The sequence below is a fragment of the Capsicum annuum genome, chromosome 7, assembly GCF_002878395.1.
Source record: "Capsicum annuum cultivar UCD-10X-F1 chromosome 7, UCD10Xv1.1, whole genome shotgun sequence".
NCBI classification, from domain to species: Eukaryota; Viridiplantae; Streptophyta; class Magnoliopsida; order Solanales; family Solanaceae; genus Capsicum; species Capsicum annuum.
Window position 1 is genome coordinate 205,273,606 of NC_061117.1, and position 17,871 is coordinate 205,291,476.

At 36.9% G+C, this 17,871-nt stretch overlaps 1 protein-coding gene across 1 annotated transcript in view; it reads left to right on the forward strand.

Moving 5' to 3' along the window:
* The window catches only part of LOC107878333 (two pore calcium channel protein 1B), a 30,528-nt gene extending 12,899 nt beyond the window's left edge, over positions 1-17,629 (forward strand). The window contains exons 6-24 of the mRNA XM_016725282.2: positions 1,171-1,231; positions 1,418-1,584; positions 1,915-2,020; positions 2,172-2,249; positions 2,913-2,974; positions 4,469-4,541; positions 5,414-5,479; positions 5,556-5,699; positions 6,565-6,622; positions 8,744-8,851; positions 8,940-9,003; positions 12,213-12,381; positions 12,685-12,749; positions 12,964-13,054; positions 15,014-15,100; positions 16,207-16,287; positions 16,929-16,960; positions 17,061-17,176; positions 17,290-17,629. Coding sequence (XP_016580768.1) covers positions 1,171-1,231; positions 1,418-1,584; positions 1,915-2,020; positions 2,172-2,249; positions 2,913-2,974; positions 4,469-4,541; positions 5,414-5,479; positions 5,556-5,699; positions 6,565-6,622; positions 8,744-8,851; positions 8,940-9,003; positions 12,213-12,381; positions 12,685-12,749; positions 12,964-13,054; positions 15,014-15,100; positions 16,207-16,287; positions 16,929-16,960; positions 17,061-17,154 — 1,606 coding nt within the window. The 3' untranslated portion in view covers positions 17,155-17,176; positions 17,290-17,629. The remainder of the gene's footprint in view (positions 1-1,170; positions 1,232-1,417; positions 1,585-1,914; positions 2,021-2,171; positions 2,250-2,912; positions 2,975-4,468; positions 4,542-5,413; positions 5,480-5,555; positions 5,700-6,564; positions 6,623-8,743; positions 8,852-8,939; positions 9,004-12,212; positions 12,382-12,684; positions 12,750-12,963; positions 13,055-15,013; positions 15,101-16,206; positions 16,288-16,928; positions 16,961-17,060; positions 17,177-17,289) is intronic.
* The last annotated feature ends 242 nt before the right edge of the window (positions 17,630-17,871 follow it).

Genomic DNA, 17,871 nt, shown 5'->3' on the forward strand with positions numbered 1-17,871 from the left:
GTTTCATGCGTATGTTCTTTCATTGTCCATAATGTTTTCGCACCCTCTCCCACCTGACCACGGAAAGGTGGGCCTGTTCTTCAGTGGTTCTGTGAAACATCTGCCCTTTATCAACTATTGAAATGAACGGAAGTTCCAGATATGATTTTTAAATTTAATCACTGTGTAAACTCTCTCAATCTCGTATTATGTTGCCACCTTTGACTTGTATGATCTTTGTGTAAGGTATGTCTTGGACATGCGCCTGATTTATAAAATTCGATTGTCCATGTAAGTTATAGTAAACGCAATTATTCTTCTGGTAATGAAAATGCACCCCTCATTTAAATCATGTTTTATCTATAAATATATTAATTTTTAAAATATGAAGGTTCATATGGACTCATTCATGCTGATGCATCTTCGTAGTCTTTTCAACTGTTTATCAGTGTCATGTTAGTAGTGCTTATGTATTCAAGGACATTGATTGTATGAGAAAGACCACCCCCTTTAAATTGATGTAAATTAGAGAACACCAGTTAGGTAAGAACGTGAATTTTCCTAACCCTTACATCTGGTGCTGCATTTGTTGGTGAATGAGCAGTGGTGGTGGTTGATGATGATAATGGTTTTGCGGTGGAGGTTGTTGATGGTGGTGGCGGTTGTACGGTGGAGGCTTGGAGGTAAAAGGTGGTTGCTGGTGATGGAAGGTTGTGAGAGGCAGTAGGCGGTAGTTGTGTGGTGGTGGCTGGCGATGGTGGTGATTGGTTGGGGGTAGTGGCAGCCTGCTGCTGCTGCTGTTGGTTGTGATAATAAATGAAGTAGTGATAAAATGTTATATTCATAGGAATTTTTAAGTGAATTAGTGATTTTAATGATTTACAAGATTTGAATGTTCAGACCTATGAAGAGCTAATGAGCTGTTGTCAAAGGAAACAACACACATACTTAATAGATTGAGATCTCAATGACTTAGATTCAAGCCTCTTTATTCTCCTTCTCTTTTGGTGGGCAGGTAGGGGGTAGGTGGAGCTAATAAGTCAAACAAATGAATCCCAAACAGTGTAATCCACTAGATGTTCGATGGCATGTTGGGTCCACATCCTACACGTTATTTTTCTTGATTTACTTGGTTTCTTAGCTGTTGTTGCTAATATGCTGATGATCTTAATTTCATACTTTTGACAATAGGGAATTACGAGATAGCTTCTTCATCCTTGCAGGAATGCTCCGTACCTACCTTAATGTTGTGGTTAGTTATCTTCGTCTTTGAAGGTTAATGGTTATTTTTATAGCATAGCTTTTAACAGATACAATATGCTAGATGATACGGTAAACTAAAAATTTCACACCTGAATATTATCATCTTACGTCCTTTCTCCAACTCATTGCTAGGCTAAACTCTCTTTTGTTTATGTTCTCTTTCCTCCCCCTGCAGGCTTTAACTGCTTTATTTCTTCTGTTCTCGAGCTGGTTAGGATATGTCCTCTTTGAAGACACACAACAGGGGAAAAAGAAGTTTACTTCGTATGGCACTACGTTGTACCAAATGTTTGTTTTATTCACCACATCAAACAATCCAGATGTCTGGATTCCTGCCTACAAGTGAGTGCCTTAGAAAGTTGTCTTTAGCTCCCTTTACTCAATATAATATCGTTGAAGTCTACCTAGCAATAGAAGCTTTAATGTGTAAGATAGCTTTTGCCATTCGTTATCAAAAATAAAAGGATTAATCTTTGCCATTAAAAGCTCTGAGTTTTTATTATGTTTTTTGCCGACAACTAAAGATAGTGTCTCCCAACTTCACAACAAGAGCGCCATCTGAACACATTTTTCCCTCATCGTCAAGCTATTTATTTAATTTAATGTTTGGTAAACTTTTATTTCTATGCAAATTTCAACTTGAAACCTGTAGTATGTATTTTTTCCTTTCAGGGAATCACGTTGGTTTTGCTTGTTTTTTGTTCTGTACGTGTTATTGGGCGTTTACTTTGTCACCAACTTAGTTCTTGCTGTTGTTTATGATAGCTTCAAAAGTGAGGTAAGGTCTTCCATCATATTTGCTTCAAGCTATTGGAAATCATTGGTACCATGTTATTGTTTGCCATAGCTAGTACTTTTCCTGTAGATTTTGCACTTTGCACTATATATTTATTCATTAATTAATTTTGTTTGTTCTCTTTTGGTTGTAGCTTGTAAAACAAGTGGCTGAAAAAGATCGTAGAAAGCTGAGGACTTTGAAGAAAGCATTTACCTTGATTGATGACAGTGTGAGTTGGACACTTAGTAACTAGTTCTCCAATTATGTTTCTGTGGTTTACATGCATTTAATATCCTTCTCTTCCTTCCTTTTACCCATGGAAGAGAAGCTTATATCCTTGTTCTTCCTTTTTCAAAATGAGTGGTAGTAATTGCTGTCAATAAAAATCTTCTCCTTCATAAATCTCATGCAGGCATCCTCATATGCAGAAACAGGTATAGATCAAATTGCGTAGGTATTTAAAAGACATAACAAAGTTTGAACATACTTCCTTCCTTGCTCCCTTTACCTGAATGATGACAAATAGGCTTTTAAGTATGTGTGTGTATGTATCTATGTTATTCATGCCAGTGGGGTGTACGCAGCTGTAACTGGTCGGGCCCCATGCATAGAGGGCCTGGTCAGCTTTGTCTTTTTAAAGGGCCCGATCCAGGTGTCTCTTGTAATTGAACCAGCCTGGTACCAATGACCAATAAATTTCTGCCGTATTCAAGAATTTAATCGTAAAAGTAATTTGATTTATAAACTTCTTCCTCCTACCTTGCTATCTAGAAAATAATGACAAAAGATCCACCCAATTCGATCTTAGATATAAGATTCAAACGGGTTTTTGTGTGTCCGTAACTCTTTTGGTTGCACTCCTTTTGAAGTTGTGTTCTTTTGGCATTGGCAGAACAATGGGTTCCTAGACAAGAAGCAATGTATCCGACTGTTTGAGGAACTTAATAAATACAGGTAAAGTTCATTATCCACGTGACCTTCCAAAGCATTTCAGACCTGTGGGAGTTCTGCTGCTATGCTCTACTTCTTCTCATCAATTGTTTTCTTTTGGTAGTGTGGCTCTTATTGCCATTCCCTGAAGCTAAAATTGACCTAGCAGTTGCAACTTGAACTGGATAATTCTGTTTGACAAAACCAGATCAACATGCTGGCTGTAAAGCTTTCTAGCTGACAATGAAGTGTGTTAAAGATTGAGAAGAAAGTCCCACATTGGTGGTTAATGAGATGGGTGGTCTCTTTATAAGGCTTGGGCAATCCTCCTCCTCATGAGCTAGCTTTTGGGGTGTGAGTTAGGCCCAAGACCAATTTTAACAAAGTGAATCTGTGTTATGGGACATGGCATTTTCAGTACTGGCATGAAAGCAATCTGATGTTGCCATGGCCATTATTTAGACATGAACCTTCCATTATTTTAGCGGCTTAGTCAGGATATTGTCTATGTTGCGCACATTGTAATAATAGCTGTGTGGGAAATATCATTTGAATTTGATACATCATGTCTTCCATTTATTAGAAAGGAATATTTAAAGTGTGATGCTGATATACTTAGGAGGGCAATAATAAGATAGTAGGCATTCCCAACGCTTGTATTTGATGGTTCACGAGTAAATGCTGATTATTCATGTAACTAGTGTCAGCTTGCTTACCAGGATTTAGCTTGTGACACAGCTAGTTCATATGTGTAATAGAGGGCTATAGTGGTTCAATTTTGTAATCCTACACCCCTGAATTCATGGTGCATCTCATTCCTGAATTACTAACCAAGGGAAACCAGTCAAACAGCAATCTCTGATATGAATTGTGAAAGCTGATCCTGGTTATGAGCTAGCAGAGTGAGAAGGAAGAGAAAATTTGATTAGCTTATAGATAAAACTTAGTTCATACCTTTTGACTAAAGGTGCTCACTGGTCATGGTAATTGTGACCATCAGCTGTTGACTTGACGATCATTTTGGAACTTTGAGAGCTTTCTTTAACTTGAAATCACTTTGACAGCAACATCCATGATTATTTCATTTAGTTTCATGACAAGATGGGAGCATCCTATGATTTAGCCGGTGTCTTCAAGTAGCTTGAAAAGGTATCTTCTGTTAGTAAGCGTACTTAGTAAACAGATCCATATAGGGGAAATGCAAAACCAAACTGGGTTCAGATCATTAAAAGTGAGCATAACATTTTATGTCGTGAGTAGGGATTTTCTAAGGAATAAATCTACCCTTTATACTCTCCTGCTTTTTACAATTGTTGTTGTTTTTATTTTGGGATAAAATAATTAAAATTCTCTCTCTTCCTATTTCATATATTTCTGTGTTGGTATTGACTTATGTTATCTTCTTTTGGATACATGAATATGTGATGCACTTTTTCTTTCACACACACACACACACACATATATATCAAGGTTCCACATTGCAGTAGAAATTGATAAATTATCATTAAATGTCTTCAGGACATTGCCGAAAATATCAGGAGATGATTTTGAGGCAATATTCACTGAGCTGGATGATACTGGTGACTTTAAGGTATTTATGGATCCTTTTTAATTCTCTGATATAGTGAGGTACTTTCATTCTCTCTCCAGTTTCTTGATTTGTCCACATTTGAATTGTTCTCATGATTGAATAGTGACTTTAACAGTTTGTGTTACTTATTTTCTTTGGGAACTTTTGAATTGTTTTGATTTGTGAGTTGGCTACCTTTTTTCTATGTATATGTTGTTTGGATAGTGACCATCATAATGATGCCCCCATTTGCGGAACTTTTCATTGTTGCCAACAGTAATAGGCTAATAGCAACTATAGCTCTTGTCTTACTGTTTTTACACTTTATCTTGATTATCTTGACCACAGAACACATAGAAATAGATTTATGTTTATAATGGAGTAAACAGAAATAATTAGGCTTGCAAAACATTTCTAGGAACATTGTTACATGGAAAAAATGGATTTTAGAGCTTTTTAAACTTTTGTCATTGATATTTATTTTCTTCAGTTTGGTACTTCAATGTCTCAATGAATTTTACCGTTAAGCTATGAAAATTATGTGATAAGTTAAACTACTGATTATGTATTTTGCGTTTGCTTCTCAAAGTCAAAATTTTTGGTTTATCCTAATTCCTGTCAATACTACTCTTGGTGTATCATCGGAATGGGAGATGAAGTCCAATGGCTAAGCATCAGAGCTTGATGTTAAGCAATAAGCACATCTATCTAGTAGCTTACCATTTCAAGCTAATAGATCTGCTCAAGACTATGAACTTCAAGTTTCTCATATTTATTAATGGAACCAGTTAGGAATCTGATCCTCTTCATGAACAAAATCTTCTAAATCACTAGAAATTCGATCTTCATATCTGTTCACACACTTCTCATGGACTCCTCTATTTCAAATGCAGATAAATTTGGAGGAATTTGCTGATTTGTGCACTGCAATTGGACTAAGATTTCAGAAGGAAGATTCAGTGAGTCCATTTACCCTCTCAATTACTGTTTGAAGGTTGGACCAGAGAGTCATTCATGTTCTGTTTTCTATTGCAGCTGCCAATCTTTGAAGCATGTCCAAATTTCTATCATTCACCAGCATCAGAGTCGTTAAGGAACTTCGTCCGTGGCAATACATTTGAGTACATAATAGTGTTCATTCTCCTTGTCAATCTTGTTGCTGTTATTATTGAAACTACGGTATGAATCAAACACTGTACAGTCTCTAATTGGATTTTGGATGCAAAGAAATTATATTTCAACTCTTAAAGTAGCCCCAGCATATAGGTTTCTTAGTGGTTCTCTAAAATTTGAACTTGTGAAGTGATATTAACTTCTGTTGGTATCTGATCTGTCAACTGTTGCAATCCTGTCTATAAACTAAAATGATATGGAGAATATACATCACCATTAGATTACCAACCTTTGATCATGCAACCTAGCCATACCTAGCAACTTACCTAACTGTTTAATCTGTGATCTTGAATCAAGCTTAGTGTGGTGTGACTGGCGGCATCCTTCCCCGTGTTATAAGAATGAGTACCTCCTAACTCCGTCCACCATGCAGCTGAACACTGAACCTGAACAACCAAGGGACTTTTGTCCTTTCTGCTTTGTTTACTATCTAGTGTTTTCGATGCTGTGTGGATGCAACATCAGGCATGTGGGGTTGCTGTTCGATTTCTGATAATAATTACACAGTGCCACTATTATGTTTCGGCTTAAGTACCTCAGAGAAGCCTCCTTTTCCAATCATTCATGTTTGAAAGGACTGGCACACCTTACGACCACCTGAGTATTAAGGAAAGGATCAAATTCTCACCCAATAAAAAAATCAAAATCCTCATATGCTATCTATCATATTTGTGATGGTTTCACTTATTTTTTACTTTCGTGGATGTCAATGAGGAAAGCTTTTGTTTGGGTTGTGAGTTTTGTGCTTTTATGTAAAGTACTTAAGACAAGGACTTACAACTGAAGAAATATCGTATTCTTTTCTCATTATCTTACTTACATCTTTCTAAGTTCCATTTGAATCTCACTGACTTTTTCTGTGTGAATTCAGCTTGATATACAGAACAACTCAGGTCAAACCTTTTGGCAGAAGGTGGAGTTCATCTTTGGTAAGTCGCATAATGAATTTCAGGGTTTGGCACCTTTATTTCTGGAAATTAGATGTGTGCATTTTCATTCATCAGATTCTGGTTATGCTTTGACCCCAATAGGTAGAAAGTTATCGAGATGATTTTATGTTAGTGGTAACAACTTTGATTGTCATTTACATCAAATATATCGACCATACATGGTAGAGGGCTAATTAGTTTAAGACAGATATATGAATATATGGCTTGTCAAGTTTGCTGGTTGTATATATTGCATTTTTGTTCGATATTTCATATGTTAAAACTTTTTCGTTGTCCTAACAAATTTCTCTGTTGAATTGGAGGACTTCTTTAAGTTCTTGAGATTAGACTTTAATATTGTTAGATCCTCACTTAACTGTGCACCACCCTTTTTTCTTGATTAAGTACAAATCTTTTGATAGGAAAAGCTTTTGTATACAAGAGGTACACCAAAAAGTAGAGGAACTATGAAAGATATGGTTCTCTACTCGACACACGCAATCTTCTATACAAATTGTAACCTCATAGTTGCATTAAAAAATACATTAAAGTAGAAGGATATTCCTCAGATCTACAGAATCATTCTCTTTCCCTTTAGAAGCTCTCCTATTTCTTTCCTCCATACGATCTACACAAGTGCTAATAGAGCACATTCCCCATGTCTGACGTCTTTCTCTTCCTTCCTTCCTTTGAAGGCCAACTGAATAAAACATCCTTTACAGTACCCGGCATGATACATTGTATCGCCGAACCATCTAAAAAGCTCCCACCTTAGTCGTGACGCTACCTATCAATATATGTAGTAAGAGATGATCTACATCGGGTGTTTACACTTGAAGCACCAACTACTTGAGTGGTATAAGAAAAACCTGGAGGTCCTAGGTTCAAATTCCCATTACAATACTTGAGATTTTTGTTCAAATACGCATTAGTTGAAAAAAGGAAATTAAGTCACATAAATTGAGATGGGGGGAGTACCATTTATTAAAGAAATCAGAAAAGAAGCACAAGACACCAATAAGTTTGGCAATATGGCAAGGTGCAGCACTGGCCCACTTCTTTATTTCTGAGAAGGTTTCATTGTCCACCTGCCATGATCATACTCAGCAAAGGTTTCAGAACAAAACAAACAACATACCCAGTATATTCCCACCAAGTGGGGTCTGGGGAGGGTTAGTCTACGTAGTCCATACCACTACCTCAGAGGTGAGACAGAGAGATTGTTTCCAATAGACCCCGTCGAAAGGAGACCTCGCTGGTCATTTTATCTGTCAAAGAGGTTGTCTTCTTTCTATTAGGGAAGTACCTTAAACTGTTGCCGTAAGATTTTCTTGATAAAGTAATTTTATAAATGATGGGGACAATCCCGTATAAAAAGCAGTATACCGAAAAGTAGAGAACTTACATTGAAACATGGTTCTCTACAAAAGAAAACCAATCATTGATTCACATAGTCACCTTATGGGTGCACCAAAAGGAAATTAGAAACAAGAACCTAGTTTGCTACTTAACAGAATCACTTTCAACCCCTTCGAAGGCTCTCATATTTCTCTCTCTCCAAAGAACCCACATTATGGCTTATGGAGCTCTCTTTACCAAGTTAGATAAGCAGCAATGATTCACTTGTATATGCAGTCTCTTGTTGCATCGGAACTTCCTTAGATTCATGTAGCCGAAAGCAAGTTCTCTTTTGACCACCAAATAGTCCTACTAACAACTCATTTTACCATGTACATAGAGAAGGTGATGCTTTTCTAGGCTGTTTAGAGCTCGGAAAAACAAATGAAATTTCTCTTAAGGCATAAAGACATTAGGAAAAGGGTAAGGGTATTGATATTAAAGACCTCGATACTTTGTGCTATCATCCTTAGATTTGGCAGCTGTCCTTTGCAGTCAATTAATGTGTAATGGCCTTGTAGACTGAGTCCTTGTAGACTGAGTAATTAATATGAATATATAAATTTTTTATGCTATCATTATGATGGTGCCTCTTTGACTTCAAAACATTTTTCTACAGTACAGGAGCATTGTTCTTCACAGATCTTCATCTTAAAATTCTAGTGCTGTGCTAACTTCTTTGAGTTATGAAGATTTGAGGTTTTACCATTTTTTGTTGTACAGGTTGGCTGTATGTTGTTGAGATGGCACTAAAAGTGTACACTTACGGTTTTGAGAACTATTGGAGGGATGGTCAAAATCGATTTGATTTTGTCATCACTTGGGTCATTGGTAGGTTTCAGAAATTCTAAACCCTGATTTCATTTTCTTTCCATTTAGTGGTTTTAATTGATTTAATGGATGAACTCAATTTTCACAGTTATTGGAGAAACGGCTACTTTTGTAGCCCCTAATGATCTGACTTTCTTGTCCAACGGAGAATGGTAAAGGCCTCTTAAATATTTTGCTCTTTCAATTCTGACATTTCTTGACTAATTTAATTCTTTTGCCAAATATATTTACCATGTACAAGTAAATGGCATCCCGGAGGCAAGAATTAGATGCTTGTGTCCATAATTTGATTTCTGTTTTTTCCTCAGTAGGATGGATTTATGATTCTTTTTTTTATATGTGCTGTGTTCTGACTTCTGGATGCTACTCGTAAAGTGAGGTTCTAATTTAGATGTTATATCTAGAGAATGATCAGAAAAATTCTTAACTATCCTCTTGCAGCTTGTAGAACCTTAGCTTATAATGATAGTGGACCTGCAATGACCATAATAACATTATCTACTTTTTTGGTCTCCAATAAGTGGTCTCCAAATAATGGATGAATATGTTTCTACATTCCTGCAAGTATAGATTCGTTGTACTTAAATAAGAAATCATATAGAATATTCCAAAAGTCAAATAGCTTCTGCTAGTGGCAGGCCCTACCGACCATTGTGTGCTGCCGGTTGAACCAATGTTTTCTTCTTTTATTTTTAATTTTGGTGCCTGACGACACTTCTCGCTTCGGCAACCAGTGCTCCTATATATCTCCGACTGATAAGGGGCGACCGGTGTTTTTTTGTTAATAAACTGTGAAATATTATCATACAAATCAACAATCAAGGCACACACCTAAAGAGCACTCATCCCCCGAACCACCTTCTAGGAAGGGTGTTTAGGGTGTATAAGCCTCTGGAAGCAAAACAAACTAGTTACAAGATTGTTGTATCAATAAGGTGCACCTTCTAGCTCTTTTTGATCCTCTATACAAGTCAACTCTCTCCTTAATTATACCCGGAATCTGTTGTATAAGGTATGTATTCTGACCTTCCTAAAGATCATATAATTCCTGGCCTGCCAAATGTAATAGACCAAAGGTCCCATAGACAGCACCCACCACCTCTTTCCTGAATCTGCCCCCGTGTTTGCTTTTAATCCCGATTAGGTCATCCATGACACTTGTATGCTGCAATTTAGTCTTAATTCAATCTTGTTGTGTGTGCCATAAGTCTCTTGCCCAAGAGCATTGATTAAACAAATGAGAGGCAGTCTCTAAACAGGTTCCTGCACATAGGACACATGTTGCATCTTCACAGTGAATTCACATGGGGCGGCTGGTGTTGCTACTCGACCGGCACCCGCTAAGACTTTCTTATCATTGTCCTGTCAGTTCCCCTTTGATAATTTTTGGAATTTGCAACACCAAATCTCTTTTGCATGATTGAGAGAAGAGTGCAAAAAGCACTTTGTGAAGTTATCAGCCGCTCTCTAAGGGAAGAGTTCTAGCACCACTTTTCCTTTTGATGATTGTTAGCGAGATTCATGGGTCAACTTTCTATGTTTTCGAATAAGCAAACTCAACTGGGTTTCCCTACTTTGAGTTTGAGGAGGCATGTTAGAATATCAAATGAATATGTTTCTAGATTCGTTAAGCTTGAATAAGGAAATCCTATAGGCATATACATTATTCTAAAGGATATCCTAATGTAAATACAATATTTACTTACCTTATTAGTATTGAGATTGATTATCTGTCGTATTATACATAGCCTAAACTCCTTTTTTTATGGGTAAAAGTTTTTATTCGGAAGGTACCAAGATGACAAGACAAAGCTACAACATCTCCACATACATACTATGGATTCCCCCCCACCTAAAAGATCCAGAAAATCCAAATATTGGTCCATCCTATCTAGAGTACTGCTATAACACCCAAAAAAATAGGGTTTTGATACATCTATTCTTTACACTAGTAATCTGTGATCTTTTCCCCACACAGTCCAAAATATGCAAATGGGAGTAGTCCTCCGTATTTGTTTCATACTTCTCTTTCCTCTTTGAGCTTTTCAAACTTCCAACAGACTACTGATCTTCTCTGGTATGACCAGTGACACACCCATCATGTTCAGAAACAATTCCTAGCATTGTCTTGAGAAACTACCAATGAAGAAACGAACCGTTTCCAGCTCCCTGTTTCAAAGAAAACATCTGCTGCACATGGAATACTGTCTCCTTTGCAGATTATTTTGGGTTAAACAAGCATCCCTGGCTGCTAACCAACCAAAGCAGGCTGCTGTTAAGGGTGCCTTAGTTCTTCAGATCATTTTCCATGGCCAGTTAGGGATCCCTTGATTATTCAGTTGTAACAACATTTATTAACAACTTGACTGAAATAATTTATCCCTGCTATTGACCCAAACTAACGTGTCTGCTTTGCCCCCTATCAATTAAGCATGTGTTCAATTGTTGGATCAGTTGGCAGAAACTCTCCGCTTCTCAGTCATTCAAGATTCTCCTGAAAATAATATGCCAACCAGAATTTGGATAGAAATTTATAACGGGGTCCTCTTTGTTCAAATTACATCTAAACAAACATGGAAATCTGCTTTTAAAATTTTCATCTCCACACCAAATATCTGTCCAGAATTTAATTCTTGCACCATTGCCAACAATAGTTCTTAAATTTTCCAAGTGGGTTGAACACATGTTTTGCATTCCAGCAATGATGGAAATTTAGCTTAGGTCTTGCAAGGAGGACTGAAATTCAAAATAGTTTACGAGAATGATACATTACCTAGAACAACAACAACAACATACCCAGTATATGCCCACCAAGTTGGGTCTGGGGAGTGTTAAGTCTACGTAGTACGTAGTCCATACCACTACCCCAATTGTGAGATAGAGAGGCTATTTCCAATAGACCCCCGGATACATTAGCTGGAAGTAAATCAAAAAGTTATATATTGTGTTCTAAGATGCTGCACTTCATACCTTTTCATGTGATTGCTTGAGATTCTAGCATTAGCAAATGTAGTATATTTTAATTAAACTTGCTTACAGTGGTCAGAACTCAGAAGTCCTAATATGATGCTCATTCACATTTTCACATGATTGCTTATAGCATCGTCAATTTTTAGAGTGTGTGCTTTTCACTTAGAATGTGTCCTTAAGGCAATGACAAACCCACTGTTGGGAGTATGTTTTTTCTTTTTACTTAGAATCACCCATAAGAGAATGAGAAACCCACTTATTAGGTGCTTAAATGGTCAGGAATATTGTTGCACTGTTTACTCAGTTTCTTCTCCTTCTGATGCTTTACAATTTTAGCGTTCTTTTTGATAGACTAAATGCTTCTGTGTGCTGACAACTATGGTGCTTACAGGATTCGCTATCTTCTTATTGCAAGAATGCTACGGTTAATAAGACTCTTGCTGCATGTTGACCAATATCGTGGTTTTGTTGCTACATTTTTGACTCTCATACCAAGTCTGATGCCGTATTTGGGGACAATATTCTGCATCTTGTGCTTTTATTGCTCTATTGGTTTACAGGTACATTTGACTTCTTTTGTTGCTATTATTAGCCTATTGCTATGCTAATTACTCCATTAGGATTTCATTCCTCTCGTCTGAACTCTGGTTTTTAATCTTTGGGAAGTATGGACATCTTTCTCCTTAAATTAACTTTTTCTCCGTTAGATTGCTTTTGGCTGTAGGCCTTACTCAATATCAATATGGCATCATACAAGAAAATGAAATTGCTTTTCCTTATCATTTTCTGTATCAATATGGAAGTATCTTTTCCTATCTTTCTGCCGCCTTTTCACCCTTAGTTTCTTTGTTCAACTTGTGCAGATCTTTGGGGGGATGGTCAACGCTGGAAACCCCAATTTAGCTTCAACTGATCTTGCTGATAATGAGTATCCTTTTGTCAATGGTGAAATTAGAGCATTCTGCAGGACATGTTTTCTGGATAAACGACAAAGGGACAATCTGTTTATCATTTCATGATAATCTTCTTTTAAGAAACTATTTTATCATTTAATAGCAAGATCCCTTTTTATTGTTGCATATTCTTGTAGTTTTTCCCACTTGGAAGTCAATTTATCAACTTTGTTTTCTTGACAATCTAAGCTATTATCTTTTTAACTTCAATGACTATCCAAGTGGCATGGTCACACTTTTCAATATATTGGTGATGGGTAACTGGCAAGTGTGGATGCAGGTATCCTGATTTCAACATTTCCTCAATTACCACTATATCTGCTTAGAAGATCTATCTTTATGTAAATATTGTCATCTTTTACGGTGCATATTCTCCAAAGATCAGTTATGTATTTTTCTTACTTTAAAGGAAAACTTTATTGAACCAATGGGCCACCTTCCAAATAGGCCTGAAGGATGGTGACTTTGGTGACTGGAGCCTAGCCAATCTTTAAGTGGCTGCATGCTAACTTTGTTGCGTTTCCTCGCTGCTATGATAAATGTCTTTATAGAGTGTAAAATGAATTCCTATGGAGATTCACCTGGAAATTGAGATGAAAGCTAGTCTTATGGTTTTATGAAAATGAGAATCCTACAGACGAAAAAGCAACATCCATGTCTATTCTTCTGGTTTTATCAAAATGAGAATCTTACAGAATAGAAAGCAACATCCATGTCCATTCTCTTGTAGAGAGAAAAATTATTTTTTAGAGGTTTACAGTGCGCATATCATTTGGATTATGGATTCGTAAAGTGTACAATGTTTCTAGACTACACATGTTATGGCACTTATCCCTCATTGGCTGCATAAGGGTTTCCAAAGGAGCTCAAATGGTCCTGAACTACTCCACCCATAGCCTTAAGTTTTTGATTTTTTGAGGTTGAAATTCTTTAACACGGTAGTAGAGCTACTTTCTTTTATCCAATATTTTGGACCCCAATTTATATTGTCCGCGCACCAGCTCCCAGTCCTAGGCATGCGGGAAACGATGGTATTAAGTATCCCACATTGGTTGTGAATGAGCTGTTGCTTCCCCTTCTTATCAGGTTTTGAGCGATCCTAACCTCAAGAGATAGCTTTTTGGGTTGAGTGAGGCCTAATATCCATTTTCTTAACCACATCCATTACTTTAAAGTTTTGGTTTGGATGCTCAAATATTTCAGCATGTACCTCACCCAACTTTTGGGCCACATACTTATATTGTCCGCACACTTGCTCCTAGGCTTGTGGGAGACGAGGGTGTTAAGTATCCAACATTGCTTGCGAATGAGCTGTTGCTTCGCCTTCTTATAAGGTTTTGGGCAATCCTGACCTCATGAGCTAGCTTTTTGAGTTGAATTAGGCCTAGTGTCCATTTTCTTAACCATACCCATTACTTTAAAGTTTTGGGTTGGAACTTGGATGCTCAAATATTTTAGCATTATCTGACCCAACTTTTGGTAGACCTGTTCAGAGACTTGCAAGTCTGCTTTATGAACTCTATAATCAGGTTAAGCATGCGGTGGATATTATAGGTATACAATATCCTAGATTACTATATAATGGTTCTCAAATGTTATACACTAATCTAAGACTACTCCACAATCAGCTGATGCTCAGATTCTTTCATAATGTTTATATTGACTAGTACATTTTCTGTTGTTCAAGAACTTTTGCTCAGCTTGAGATGTTATTACGTACGAGGTAATTAACAATTTTGAAAGAAGAGAGTATTTCTTTTTTCTGGTTAATGACTGCACTCCAAACAGATGGAAGGCGAAGACACTTGGCAAATTTCTGATGTTTGAGTGATTTGTGACATGCCAATACTATTGCTTATGTTTACGTATGTGGTTTGAAATATTAACGTCTTATCAAATATCACGAATCTTTCTTCTTTTTTGTGTTGTTTTCAGTAAGTCATTGGTTTGGTTTGTCTTAGTGCCTTTTTGAGTACTAACCTGTACGTAAACAAAGTGGACTTTCTTTACAAGTAAATTATGCATTGAGAATTCAATGAGCCCTGAGAATTCATTAAGTTTGAATAACCTGTACAAGATCTTAGTTGTTGCAGTTTGTGCATCTTTCATGCATTCTGCTTTAATGTTCTAATGTAAAGTGTTTCGACCTACCCTCTTTCCTATCTTCATGAATTTAAGTAGGTATATCTTATTACAATGGGTGGTCCAATGTCCTGATAATAATTACATAACATTTCAGACCTACAAGGAATTAACGGGGACTGCCTGGAGTTATGTCTACTTCGTCAGCTTCTATCTTATCTCAGTTTTGTGGCTGTTAAATTTGGTAAGTGTCCATGTCTACTCTTGCAAAATTCTGTTCTCTAGATCAACTCTGAAGCTCTCCATAAACATAAAGGCAAACCGAAAAGTCAACTTTTGATGTTTAGATAAGTTCTCATGAGTTCATTGCACGAGATAACATACTCACATTTGTAATGTTTCTGTTGCATAAAATGAGGGCACTTGCTCCAGTGAATACCAACACTTTGATCTGTAGGTACTTGTAGCCATGTACTACATCAATATCCAGTTTGTTATCTCTGTATTCAAGAAGTCTTATTTAAGCTAACACCATGTTTTCCTGCTGATATATCTGGATCTTGCATATTGATGTGTAGTCAGTTTAAAATTGTCATAAATGAGAAAAAGGTTTGAACAGAGGGCTTACCAATTTTTCTCTTATGCAGTAATTAAAGAATTTCATTAAGTAGAGGAGAATTGCCATTTTCTTGATGACCTTAAGATCTGCAGAGATTTCATGGCCTTCACTGGTCATGTTTGCATCACTGGTAATTTGGACTTTCCCGCTAAGCGACCGTCCTGTGGGCTGAATCAGAAAACTCACCCTGCTTGGATCCTAGTGTCAGGATATTGTAGAATGAACTGAATGATAAGTCTGGGGTTGTCCTCGTGCTGTCAAAATGGTCTCAGATGCTTAGTTAATAGTATAGATTATGATATAAATAAGAAGTAGCGCATGAACGTAATGCATTTGATACATGGAATGAAATGGGTCCAAATGGAGCTAAATGAATAGTGAGGGTTCATATAGCTGATCCCAACTAGTTTAGGGTTGAGGCATAATTGTTATTTTTGTTGTAGTAATACTGGTATGTGTGTGATTATATTCTATATCAAAGCAAGGTGGCTTAATTGTTCTATTCCTGTTCAATATATTACAGAAGTTGTAATACTGCATATTTTTGAGTTTCAGATACTTTTGGTTAAGTATTTGTAATTGATCTTATCATTTACTTCTTTTTTGTGTTCCGACACTTTCTTCTTTCCTATGTATTTATCCTCCCTATAGCATGTGTCAGTGCTGAAACGACAAACACTTCAACAATAAAGAAAATAAACACACTTGAACCTTTGTTTGGACTCTTTCAGATTGTAGCATTTGTCTTGGAAGCTTTCCAAGCTGAGATGGCTCTAGAGGCTTCAGCAAGCTGTGTGGATGATGAGGACAAGGTTAGTTTACGAACCTGCATCAGCTGGTTCTCATGAAACGAAGCTTTTATTACTAGTGTATTCATTTGCAGGCAAGAACATCTTGACAGACACTAGCGAGTTGTTGGAGTTCTTGTTTTCATCATAGAAATGCTATTCATTATTTACGCTCATGAAAATTGTAGCCATTGAAGTTTAGAAACAGAACGATTCCTTCATGATCTACCAGGCTAGGTCACTCTTCAAAAGAGAAAAACAAAAGCTTTTATTCAAATCATGATAAAATCTCACTGCTGAAAGTTGTAGCACATGGAAATGACACCAACAAAATTCGGGGCAATGCAACCCTGCTTCTTTACTATTTCCTTGCTTCCTCCTATTTTTAAATCCCCAGCCCTCTGCATTTCAGTCTACATTTACATAAACAGCAGTTATATCAGTACATACTAAACTGTATTCTAACCTTTCATCACTATATAACCCTCGGAACAGTTGTAGACTTTTATGTATTTCTACCAGCCTTCCGTCTGGTTTGATCCTTTAGTCTTGATGAACCTGATACTATTCTTTGGGACCTACATCTCTTATTTCATTACTTAACAGTGTAGTCTTTGCTAATAATAAGTACTCATGTGAACCTGAATTCTTTTTGTATAATTCAGGAATCAAGAAGTGAGCGGCGACGTAATGTTGGGTAAGTGTGATTGACTAATATTGAGCTATGGGAAAATTTTCATTCAACACGTATAGGATGTAAATCAATTTTCTGATTGGCAACTTCTTCCATTGCACAGTACTAAGACTCGAAGCCAGCGAGTAGACTTCCTCCTCCATCACATGTTGAGTTCTGAACTAACAGAATGCTCCAATGACAACAACAATCCATAAGTTTGCTCCTTTCTCCATGCTGGTAACTTCATTTTTAATCTTTCCTTTTTCCAGTTTGAATCTTATTATTTTGTTCCATAAACCTTCATCATGTTAGGGATCAATCTCGAACAGTTATCTTTTCCATTATTTCAGCTTTCTGCAGTCCTGTGAACATCAGAAGTTGAGTTATTTTGGTGGTGAAGAGAAGTTACAATGTACATTTCCAATTAGTTATGTGTATGTATCGTGAATTGTCGTGTGTTTTGTACATAGTATAAATTCCATCGAGCCTACGACAACATTGTAGCTGTTCCACTCCACTCATAGATGTAATAGCCAGAGTAATGTAGTTTCATTTATCTGCACCTTGCTTGTGGCACATATGGAAACCTCACACACTGCTGTGTTACTCGATATTGTACGTTGATTGCTTGTAGTTTTACTCTCAAGTTAAAACATGATGAATGAATTTAAACAACTTTTTAGTTGATAATTTATAGGACTTAAAGATTTCTTCTCTCTTTCTCTCTCCGTCTCCGTTTCTCTAAGAGGCAGCCTGGTCTACTAAGCTCCTCCTATCTCCATTTCTCTAAGGGGAAGTCTGGTACACTAAGCTCCTACTATGCTGTGGGGTTCAGGTATGGATCGGACCACAAGGATCTATTATGTATGCAGCCTTACAACTCGAACGCATGACCTCATGGTCTTGTGCCTGCAATTTTATCGGCTAAGTCA